We start from the raw sequence: 12950 nt of genomic DNA, 5'->3' as shown, positions 1-12950 counted from the left end.
TCTGCAGCATTAATGTACCCTGTACAATATTCCATTCCAACAGTTCTGTACTTAAAAGCACATGTGCAAGGTGATGGGTTTTTATTTAATCAACCAAGGCATTAATTTCTGAGAAATATTACCTAGGGTAAAGAGTACATCTTGGTTTTCACTGGCTCCAACCTTGGCTTTCCCATGTTTACACCAAATGACTTGTTGGACTTCATTATACACGAAGTATTTCCATAGATCAGAGGCAGTGAGACCTATGCAACTAACATAAAATAAATTACCACCCCATGATAAATGGTTCTATTAGCAATCCAGATTGTTAAACTCCGATAGAACAGAATGGAGGGAGCACCAGCCCATTCATTCTCCCTCCGGCAGATACCAAGTTGTAAATAGGTTATTTTGTGTGTAAATAACACATTAAAACTCAGCATTAGCTGTGTCTTTTGATAGAGAGGAAATTGTTCCAAATAAATAATCCCGGACAGGAATGTAAAATAAGCCAGATTTAATAGTGCATGCCTCCTGTAGCCGTGTTAAACATGACTAAAATGATAAACCCCAGAATATACTAATAGTAAACCATGCTCTGACATCAAAGTAATGAGGCCATATTTTTACCCAGCTTTAGAAATGCTAAAATTAGTCTTGACAGAGCTAGACATCAGGGGGGAAATGCTGCCAACGTAAACACCATCAATTCTCCAAGCTGGTATTTGTGTCATGAGGGGTGTGCATTATTGTGGGGTTCGGGGGGGGGCATACTGTTAACGATAAGGCACTTGACACTTTCAATTAAGAGCTGAAACCAATATTTACAAACGTTCAACATTCATTAAATTTTCTAATTTGATCAGCCAGATTTTAAAACAAGGTATTTCAATTCCAAATTTATATTTTGAATGTGATTCTTCTTTTACTTCAAAATATAAATGCTTTTAATATGGTATCTCTTGATTGTTTTGAGCTTGACAGAATTCACATATGAACTGTCAAATACTGATTACTACTACATATTAGCCATCAAATACTACTAAATACCAACCAGATACTGGTGAGTATGACATAGTGATCCTTTTCAAATGGCTTTGAAAGTAAATTTGAAGCCTAGAACCATATTGGCAGGGCTAGCAATGCCTTCTGCATGTCACCTACTTGGTTGGAGCTAGGTGATGGAGTATACTTGTCCCAGTTACTCATTTTTCAGCTGTATTAGACAGTAAGGTTCCATGGATAAGCCAGCTAGAATATCAGATGTCATTCTTCTTGACTTCTTTTGGTGGGAGTCTCTCAGGCATATTACAGCCCTCAACTAAGATCTGGGAAATGTTGCTGACTGACTACCATCACAATGTGGTGTTTGGACGCTACTGTTTCTAAACTTCCAATTACCTGAAATTTCAAGCTGTCGTTTTATAATCCACACTAAACATTTCAGTGCCTTTATACCAATATAAAGCATAATGAGCTGGGCCTGGCTTTCCCCTAGAGTAGTGGGTGGTAAGCACAGCACTGTTGTACCATGGCAGTATTATGTGGTTGTTCAAAAATATGGGGTGGTATTATGCAAATATTTTGTGCTAGTGCAAGGTGATTTCCTTCCTTCTCCCACCCCTGCTTGTCCCCTGCGCTGTCCACAAATCTGCTCCAGAGGATGGGGGGAACCCCAGAACAGATTCAGGGAACAGGGAACGTAGGGGGGAAACTTTCTGCTACACAAGGAGAAATCCTTGCATTGATGGAGCATTCGCCTTAGAACTAAGTTGAGTACAACCCATGGTGTACAGTTGTGTGGCTGGTTTTAATAGTTCTATCTTGTATTCGAGACATCTCTCAATAACTTTCTTTCCAGAGCTTATGAGTAACATTTGTTGTTGTTCTGTTTCATCAGTGATCTCTAAAAAAATTCCCCCACTGCCCATCTCTTAACCGTTGTCCTGCATATTTGATGCTTTTACAGAAAAACAACAACTGGGAGGTTTCTTTTTGAACAGGTGAAATATAGACTTACACCTTTTGAAATTGTAAGTAGTTATAAAGAAAGAGATGGGAAACTTTCTCACTTCTTCTGGCAAGCCCATGTTATCTACCAAATAACCAAGAAAACAAAGAAAGCTGATGGCAAGGGGGTGGGGAACTTTTCCTACATTCTTCTGTTCAAGGGACTATGTAGTGTCAAAAGAATGAGGCAAAGATATATTCTGAAACACAGTCTTGTCCAGCAATGAGAAATATTTTTGAAAGGCCAAAAATCAGCTGAAGAAGTTTATACAGCTGAAAATGCCACTTGTCACATTCCACCAGTCAAGTCTCAGCTAATTTGTTCCTTCATTTCCTGCTGTGAGAGGTCATTCTGTCCCATGCAAGGAAAACAAGGAGTGGTTGGTGTCTAACCAGAGCAAGCAACAGTTCTCTGATTTTGCTGTGTGTGATTCTCTCTTACAACAGCAAATACCAACAAGTTCCCGGTCAGTTGTACACAAATGTAGGGTTCAGTGAGCAATCCACAGCATATTCCCAGGCAGTTCCGGTTTGCAAAACCCAATTTTTACTAGAGTTAGGTTTTTCTGGGAGATACCCAATTAATGAAGCCCACAGGCCAAATGCAGCCCCTCAGACCTCTCAGACTGGCCCTCCGTACTCTGCCCAGACTATGCCCTCTTTTCGGGCCAGAACCATTACTGGCCCTGCTTTGCATTCCCCTCAAGTCGTTTTACCTGGCTGGAATGTATCCTTCAACTGTCATAGTATCTTTTGCTTGCCAGGATGGAAGGTGGGGAGTTGTGTGTCTGGCTACACTCACTTTTGCTACGACAACTATTTCTATGCAGCCTGTGGAAAATTGCTCCTGAGGCAATGTGAGCCCCTTGAAGTAAGTCATACTCAGAGTTGAGCCATTTAAATCAATGGACTAACTTCAATGGATCTTTTGGATATGTTGTTGTTGTTTAGTCGTTTAGTCGTGTCCGACTCTTCATGACCCCATGGACCAGAGCACGCCAGGCACTCCTGTCTTCCACTGCCTCCCGCAGTTTGGTCAGACTCAGATTTGTAGCTTCCAAGAACACTGTCCAACCATCTCGTCCTCTGTCGTCCCCTTCTCCTTGTGCCCTCCATCTTTCCCAACATCAGGGTCTTTTCCAGGGAGTCTTCTCTTCTCATGAGGTGGCCAAAGTATTGGAGCCTCAGCTTCACGATCTTTCCTTCCAGTGAGCACTCAGGGCTAATTTCCTTAAGAATGGATGCGTTTGATCTTCTTGCAGTCCATGGGACTCTCAAGAGTCTCCTCCAGGACCATAATTCAAAAGCATCAATTCTTCGGCGATCAGCTTTCTTTATGGTCCAGCTCTCACTTCCATACATCACTACCGGGAAAACCATGGCTTTAACTATATGGACCTTTGTTGGCAAGGTGATGTCTCTGCTTTTTAAGATGCTGTCTAGGTTTGCCATCGCCTTTCTCCCAATGAGCAGGCGTCTTTTAATTTCGTGGCTGCTGTCACCATCTGCAGTGATCATGGAGCCCAAGAAAATAAAATCTCTCACTACCTCCATTTCTTCCCCTTCTATTTGCCAGGAGGTGATGGGCCCAGTGGCCATGATCTTCATTTTTTTGATGTTGAGCTTCAGGCCATATTTTGCGCTCTCCTCTTTCACTCTCAATAAAAGGTTCTTTAATTCCTCCTCACTTTCTGCCATCAAGGTTGTGTCATCTGCATATCTGAGGTTGTTGATATTTCTTCCGGCAATCTTAATTCCGGCTTGGGATTCACCCAGCCCAGCCTTTCGCATGATGAATTCTGCATATAAGTTAAATAAGCAGGGAGACAATATACAGCCTTGCCGTACTCCTTTCTCAATTTTGAACCAGTCAGTTGTTCCATATCCAGTTCTAACTGTAGCTTCTTGTCCCACATAGAGATTTCTCAGGAGACAGATGAGGTGATCAGGCACTCCCATTTCTTTAAGAACTTGCCATAGTTTGCTGTGGTCGACACAGTCAAAGGCTTTTGCATAGTCAATGAAGCAGAAGTAGATGTCTTTCTGGAACTCTCTAGCTTTCTCCATAATCCAGCGCATGTTTGCAATTTGGTCTCTGGTTCCTCTGCCCCTTCGAAATCCAGCTTGCACTTCTGGGAGTTCTTGGTCCACATACTGCTTAAGCCTGCCTTGTAGAATTTTAAGCATAACCTTGCTAGCGTGTGAAATGAGTGCAATTGTGCGGTAGTTGGAGCATTCTTTGGCACTGCCCTTCTTTGGGATTGGGATGTAGACTGATCTTCTCCAATCCTCTGGCCACTGCTGAGTTTTCCAAATTTGCTGGCATATTGAGTGTAGCACCTTAACAGCATCATAGTTTAAAATTTTAAATAGTTCAGCTGGAATATCATCACTTTTGTATATAATCCTCTGTTAATAAGAGTCTTTAGTCCTTTCAGGCTAGCCACTTTTCCCATATTCTTTCTGATTCACATTAGTCACCATGGGGCCATCATGATCTGAATTCCTTTTACGCTTTTATATTAACTATAACTTTAAACACACACACACACACCGAAATTAAACAACAATCAGCTGTTTGGGTGAATAGTTCGATTTTTGCTGCAGGACAGGACAGGACAGGACAATAGCAAAATAAACCACAAAACCTGTAAATTAAGGTGTTCTCTGCTGGAAGACAGAACATTTTGCATTCCCCTCCTGAAGATGAATTACTCTGTTCATTCCACACAGGCATCCAGGAAACAGCAACAACTGACAATCAGTACTATCTCTGGAGTTAATTTGAATGCAAAAGCCACATACGTCTCAAAACAGGTCCAGGTTGCTTCGTTAAACATATACTCTCTGTGAAGGCATGGGATCTGCAGTCTGTCAACTTCCAGTTGCTTTAACTTTCTAAGACCAAGAGCCCCAATAAACTCAGCATATTCACACATGAACATATGCCTCTGTTCATATTAAAACCTAACAGTCTAATGAAAAAGAGCCCCTGTTGCTTTCAAAGTGTGGGAAACAAAACAACAACGAAAAAAGTACCTCCTTGTGTCACTGCTGCTGCTGCGGCTGCTCCTAAAGGAGTTGTTTTCTTCGTTGTTTCATTAAAACCATTGCCTTCCAGAAGGGCATTTTTCCCTTCTTTCTTTCCAGCAGCAGTTGAGGTGGATGTTTCCATCTTAGACATACATATTCCAGCTCCCCAGTCCTTAAAAACAAAGAAAAAAATAGCAGTTCAGACATTTCTTCTGTGAAAGATGCAAAAAAAACTGGATTCATGGAGGACGATTGATCCCATTCCAAAAAATAATTAAAAACACAAACATTCATAGATCTGTTTAATTGCTCACCAAGTCTTCGTTAAGCTATTGTAATTATTACCAGAAAGAGCACGAATCCCCAAAAGTGCCAAGCTTTCAACTTTAAAATAATAATAATAATTTAAAGTTGACTTCCTGCCAACAGTAAAATTATTTTTACTTTTGTAAATCTAAAGTTGTCTTGTGTGCCAGCAGCCAAGGTAAAAAGAAAAAGCTTTTGGTCTGGACTATTTATTAAAAATTGCATAGGTAACATCAATTAAGAATCTTAAAACATTTTATATCCTTCAGTGGGGATTCGTTGAAAATTGTCCATTCTCAAAGCTTTCCGCAGCCATAGCAATTGCATAAAATTGCAGGAATTAATGATATTAGTAAAGAAAATACACTTCTGGGAAACCACGTCTACGGATTTTGAGCTTAAATAAAATTTACTGTCAGTTTGCTTTGTTATTTTTATTTTACTTTAAAGGGAGAACAACAATACACATGATTCTACCAACTTTAAGCATTTTAGATCTTATAATTCAACTAAGGCTGTACTTTAACTTTCCCACTGAATGAACAGGACACAGGGCCAGCCTAGGACGTTTTACCACACTAGGCAAAACTAAAAATGCCACTGTATACATGCACACATGAGGCAGCCAGGGGAGTAAAATGAGACAGACAGTGGTGAGTGGGGATGCAGTGGTGTAGCAAATCCATTGCAGCTGGACAGATCTGCCACCTGAAGCAATTGCCTCACCCTGCTTCATGGGCTGGCCAACCCTGACAGGACAAATTTGCTTAACTTTGGCTTGATCCTCATGCCTTGTACATTTCAGCATATGAGAGAGATGGCAGTTCTAAATTATTATACAATGTGGAAAAATTTTCCGCATCCCAACATGGGGTGGAATTCAATGTCACACTATTACAAATGTTTCATCTGCACAAGCATTCCAGCTTGATCCTGCCTCTCCTCCCACTGTGTGCTGTTCTGGGAATTTTCCCAAACCCCTCAGAGTCATTTTCAAGAGACGTGAGGGGGTGGAGAGTAGGCAGGGTGAAGCCCCCCTGCACAGGTGGAATGGGAGTCCTCCGGTGAATCCTGCCCAGAAAACACAACCTTACACACACACACAACAGAAATGGCAATTTAACTTCTTGAGTATACTCATGGGTGTCTCAGGTGGGGGACACTGCCTCCCTGGAATCCTCAATGTATTTATTTATTTTAACAGACACATGCACATCCACCTAGTAAATAAGAGGCTTAGAGTGATCTCTGAGGCCACTTGTTGAGAGTGGCTGCCAGACTTGGACTCTCTGCACTTTTCTGAAGGAGAACCTTCCTGGGCAAGATGAAAGCTTCTTCTTCTTGCCTAATGATGCTGCTTCTGCAAATGTTAAAATAGCACCCATGATGTAAACCTCAAAAGAGACAGTATCCAGGTTCAAGCAGGGGCAGGACATGGGAATATCCCCACTGACAATACCGAGGCAGCTACCAGCACTGTACAATTGGAAAGGAAGAAAAAGACTAACTATAAGGAATTACACTTCAAAAGAACTTATACAGTGGTACCTCGGGTTACAGACGCTTCAGGTTACAGAAACTTCAGGTTACAGACTCTGCTAACCCAGAAATAGTACCTCGGGTTAAGAACTTTGCTTCCGGATGAGAACAGAAATGTGTGGCGGCGACGTGGCAGCAGCAACAGGAGGCCCCATTAGCTAAAGTGGTACCTCAGGTTAAGAACAGTTTCAGGTTAAGAACGGACCTCCAGAACGAATTAAGTTCTTAACCCGAGGTAGAATTGTACAATGCTGGACTCCTACAGAAAGTTATGACTTCAGGCATGATAGTATGAGTCCAAAAGCATTTTGCTATGCATTGCTTTCTAAATATTCTCCTTGATTAACATACTCTGCTGTCATTACCTTTTATTCCCCCAATCAATAGTATGAGGAGCACAGGACATATTCACTACCAAAGTTTGTACCAACTACAAAGACTTCAATGAAGTTGCAAGAGAGTGCTCACAAAGTGGATGCCATAGAGGTTCTAACTTCCTTTCTGGCATGAACAGGAAAAAAGCTACCAACTGAGCAGCAACAAACACACCATGCAAAGTAATTCACTATAAAATGAAGGATCAACATAGGAAAAGTTTTATTTGGGCTATTTGCACTAATTAAGAAATGCAGTATGAGATTAGATCATCACCCCCCGAACTTCAGAGCATGGGAAGTCACCCAAAAGATATATAATTTGGCATTGAATATTTGGCTTTTTTGATTGTATTATAATTTGGAATGTTTTAATGTGGTTTTTATTGGATTGTTAAAATGGAAAAAATAATAAATATTGTATTAAAAAAAACAAAAAGCAAAGTAATTCACTATATACTAAGCAAGGCGGAGTTGTCCTAATTTCCTTAAACAAAAACTCATGATTACAAAGGAACCATGCATGTCTTCAAATTTGTTAAACACTTCACTCTTTCTTATATTGAAGAGATAAAGAAGAAAGAGTCTTTTTCTTATTAAAAATGGATCATGCATTCCCCCCTTTTTCACACACAACTCTTAAGAGTCACATTTTAGCCAAGGACATCAGTAGTACATTAGACATCCTTAGGACTGGAGCTCATTATGCTTCCTGGAAAGCACACAAAGTAACTCGGAATAAGTGAGACTTTCACTGTCAAGAGATGCAAAACTTGAGAGCACAATAAAAAGATGACACGGCTTTGCAATCTTCTGTGGTTTCTGGTATACCCGCAACAAACAAACCCTAAAAAGATCCAAAGAGTTAACACCTGGATATTAGTTCCTAAACAATTAGCAAGCCTTCATAGAGGCCATTCTAACCTTCATATGAAAAGATATCAGCTCTTCTAAACAAGCCGTAAGATGTTGGTGCACAAATACGATTGCACAAGCTTCTCAGCTGAATATTTGTCTAAATGACATCCTTCTTCTATATTTGTGGTTAGTAGGCTGAACATACAAGATACGGTTCTTGAGAAATTTATTCACCTCCTACTCCCATTTATTTGTTTTTTGTTGTAGGAGGAAATTGAAAAGAAGTGAGAGAGCTGTTACGGGATAGGTGAATCCTTGCATAATGATCTCAAACCCCAGAGCATGAGAAGCTGCCTTATACTTAATCAGACCATTCATCCACCTAGTCCAGTATTGTCTACCCTGCTGTCATGACTAGTCCTACCTGAAGATGCTGCAGATGCAACCTGGGACCTTCAGAAGGCAAAGCAGATGCTCTACCACTGAGCTGCAGCCCCAATTGTGTTTCTTCAAGTCCTTCACCATCAAGTGATTGCCAGGATTCACCCCCGACTGCTGCTGTAGGGGATGCAAAATTGCCTTAGAGCAGCATCTTTCAGTTTGGTCCTAAATGTGTTTATTTCAAGCAATGCTGAATAAGAAGAAAACCAAACCATCAAGGTTGGGCCATAAAGAATTGATTGTTCAGAGCTACTAACACACAGGCAGAATTATTTGTTAGTGCTATTGTTAATTTATTAATTGGTTTTTCTGGTGTTATAAAACAAACAGAACAATTTTAATCTGTTTGCATTGTCCTTTGTTAGCCCTCTTGAGTCTCTTCTGAGAAAGAGGTGAGGTAGTTTTTTAAAAAACAAAAATAAATAAATGTATTCAGAACTATGTCCCACTGACTTTAGCAAGTGTGCGCAGGGTATGTGAATCAAGAAATAATAAAGTGATTATTAAATATTTGCATTTAACAGTTAAATCCTTCTCAAGTGCTAGACTGAAAGGATATATATATATAAAGAATGTAGTCGCCTAATCTTTGGGATTTAAGCGACTTAGTATACATAAGTCTATAATTATTTGCTGATTTAAGGGTACTGGCTGACTGAGCGAATTAGAAAGGGAATACACGGTCTTTCACCTCTAGGTCATGGGGTCAGCAAGTCAGTAATGACCAAAAGTTCTTCCCAACTGACAGCCAAGCCCCACCGAAGAAGCAATAACTGAAAGTAATTAGAGCGATGGGCCAAGGAGTGACCCAACCGCAATGAGGCTCAAACTGAGCCACTCTGCAATCTGAAGGAAAGCAGCCAGTCATTGAGGACTTCCACATACCTGTTTGTGTCGCTGAAATTATCCTTGATATTTCACTCATCACAAAACCATATCAAGAATGGGAGCTTCAGAAATTACTTTTGGAAATATCAAAATCAGTCAAGATGTTTGTTGCCTGCTTATGCTGTCAATTTTTTAAACAGTCCATTTTTAGCATCCTGACCAAAGCTATAATTATTTATTATAGTTTATAATACTGGCCTGAAAGAGAAAGAGGAGGTGCACTTGATATATTTGTGAGAGATTATTTTTTGCTAAACAATACTATCAAATCCATGTCAGAGTCTCTTTAAGGAATAGAATGGGAGTTCAGATTTCAGATAATCATATACAGTGGTACCTCGGGTTATATACGCTTCAGGTTAAATAAGCTTCAGGTTACAGACTCCACTCACCCAGAAATATTACCTCGGGTTAAGAACTTTGCTTCAGGATGTGAACAGAAATCATGCTCTGGCGGTGCGGCAGCAGCAGGAGGCCCCATTAGCTAAAGTGGTACCTCAGGTAAAGAACAGTTTCAGGTTAAGAACGGACCTCCGGAACGAATTAAGTACTTAACCCGAGGTACCACTGTAATTCTGCTCACTGAAACTTCCATAGGCTTCCCTGGCCACCTGATTGAAACAAAGTCCACCTGTCAGCAGAATGCTACCCAGGACAACAAGCCTGCACACAACCAGGTTCCCTCCCCCAAATTCTGGACCAGTGGCGTAGCGTGGGGGGTGCAGGGGGGGCCGGCCGCACCGGGCGCAACATCTGGGGGTTAGGGTTAGGGGGCGCAAATCCACGGGTTAGGGGGCGCAAATTACTTGCCTTGCCCCGGGTGCTGACAACCCACGCTACGCCACTGTTCTGGACACATGTCTTGCTTTGCTTTTTTTATACTGGGAGAAGGAATGGATGCCAACTGTTTGATGAAGCCTCCCAACCCCACGATTGGTGGCACCATGACAAGCATGCAGATTTCAATGAGCAGCCAGCTGACATGTCAAGGATTTTCCATTTCTCCTTTTCATGGCAGGACGCATCAAATGACTTTAAAATTGTTCATCTCGCCTGACATCTTGACGCTAAATTTGTGATGGCTTTATTAATAAAAATACTAAGGCAGCTTTATTATCAATCATTACATTGGCTAAATTTCTCTGTTACTGAAGAATGTACAAACTTCTCTTTTACAAAATCAGACCAGTCACATTTCTGAGGATGCCAAATGTGTCTTTTTAATGAGGAATAAAGTTAGTTTTATTTAAAACAAAAACAAAACCTTTCTAACATCCCTCCTCCTACCCCCTCATTGCTTTTTATGCACTCAGTCCTCAAGCTTTTCCACTGCTATATGTAAAACAGAATTTATAAACCCACTGATGGATTATCCCTACAGAGAGCCATTTAGCATGGGGGGGAAAATCCAAAAGGAAGCTTCATTATATTTACTAGTAAAGGTAATTCAGAAGTAGCTACCTAGCAGAAGACCTCAGTCATTACTCAAAATAATAATTAAAAAATCTTAACCACATTACCAATCCTGCTCAACTGCATAACTTTCTCTGCAGGAAGAAATCTAGGCACTTGATCTTGACACCAAGAGTGATTGTGGCATTTTGGAGCTGCAGTATATAAATCTGTTGTGATGCTAAAATATTCAGAAATGCCCAAGATCTCAATAAGGAAACTGCTTTATGATTTGCCCTGCATGACCCCAGCTATTTTAACAGCTGCATTATATATAATGAAAGAGAGAGATCCCAACGGGATTTCAAAGAAAACAACTCAGAATCACGTTCTGAGGAAAACAAAAGAGTGTTAAGCACAGCCCACTTGGTCTGCGTATAATGGCCAGAACTGTTTTCTGAGCATGGAAACAAATCACAAGTTTAGGGAGGAACAAGCATCCCAGGAAGAATGCATGTCTTTTGAATTTGTCCAAAACAGCATGTGCAGCCTGCTTACAGAGTCTTTTATTTGTTTACAACATTCTCATACTGCCCATTCATGAAAAATATTCTAAGCAGTGTACAGAACCATGATATCTGAAACACAGCATAGACACAAAATCAGAACCAATTTAATTATTGCTGAAGTACAGCTAGTCTGACACTGCCCATCCCTCAGTAGAGGGAAAGTTTTAACAAAGCTATGCTTAGGCATGGATGAATCCATACGTTTCCATTTCAACCAGCATACACTGGCTGCATCCATATAATTCTCCAAACTATGGAGGACTTGTTCTTTAGACCATGGTTGGGGGTATTATATTCCTACAGACATTAGGTCATGTTGACAATACTTTCATGTGAATTTTGGAAAAAATGACATATTCCAGGCCAACTTTATCTAGCTTTTTCAAGACATGTGAACATTTTGTGATTTTTTTAGCTCATCGTACCTTGTATCAAGACTAGACATGTTCCTTCCTCCAATGTGGATTTATTAAAAAGTATAATAAATAGGGGGGGGGGGGATTTTTTAACTATAACTCTCAGTGATACCAAAACAAAATTTTCATTGAAATATTAAATGAAAGGATGAGGCGTCTCTATTTCATTTGTTCTCTTCCAGGGGCTATTTATAAGAGGAAATGGCCTTGCCATACTTCTCTAGCTTCCTATGAATAAAACAAAGTTCCAGCCAAGTGTTTTAACACTGACTCAATACAGTGACTGCTGTGCTATCTTTTGCAACTCGTAAGATCCTGTTCCAGAACGAAATCCGTTTCTTCATCTCTCTTCTGTGCAATGCCAGCTACACTGCAGAAGTAAAAACAAATCTAACTTGGTACAATGTAACAGAATCGTACCTCACAGATTTCTCTTAGCAGTGTCTACTGGGTTCCTCAAAACAGAACTCTTCTTTCTATTTACATATTAACAGCAAAGTGTACTTGCAATGTTGAGATGGAGAAAGGATCAGCCTAAGGTGACCAGCACAATAGTCATATATGAAGAATGACAACCTCCAGCAGGGTCTTTTCCTCATGCAAAATAAAACAAATAAGGCATTGTGCTGGAGTACGTATGACTGGCAAGGAGATTAGTATGGAAAATGCTGTGATTTGGGATTGGTTTTCTAATGCCTAATCCCAGAAATTTGATTAGGTGGAAGAGTGGCTAGCCACATGGGCTTCAGTGGACATTGCTTATTTCCATATTGCTGATTTTGAAACTCATGGAAAACTGTTCTTAACTTGGGAAATTTAGGTATTAAATTAAAATTTAGAGATTGAGATGGTGGGACTGACCACATGGCTTCAGGTAAATCTGTCAGTGTTTATTTCCAAACACCTTATCAGTGAAGCTTATAGATGGCTAAACTAACTTAGAAAATTTAGGTACCAAATTTTTATAAACAATAACAACAACACCCCTGAACCCTCACCATGCTTATGTATGCTGAAGGTTCTTATTGACTTCTTTGGGATTTGTTTGAAGGCTGCAGCCTTTGTTTTTTAAGAAGGTAAAGTATTCAATGCTCATTGACTCATCTGTCTCCCACAACAGTAAACAAGGTGAGTCAGTGGAT

At 40.3% G+C, this 12950-nt stretch overlaps 1 protein-coding gene across 1 annotated transcript in view; it reads right to left on the bottom strand.

The window, feature by feature from the left end:
• GLI2 (GLI family zinc finger 2) overlaps positions 1 to 12950 on the bottom strand; it is a 196690-nt gene that overhangs the window by 145226 nt on the left and 38514 nt on the right. Inside the window, exon 2 of the mRNA XM_081005644.1 lies at positions 5032 to 5197. Coding sequence (XP_080861770.1) covers positions 5032 to 5176 — 145 coding nt within the window. The 5' untranslated portion in view covers positions 5177 to 5197. The remainder of the gene's footprint in view (positions 1 to 5031; positions 5198 to 12950) is intronic.

The sequence above is a fragment of the Podarcis pityusensis genome (assembly GCF_964106645.2).
Source record: "Podarcis pityusensis genome assembly, chromosome: 1".
NCBI lineage: Eukaryota > Metazoa > Chordata > Lepidosauria > Squamata > Lacertidae > Podarcis > Podarcis pityusensis.
This window is presented reverse-complemented; position numbering and strand designations above follow the sequence as displayed.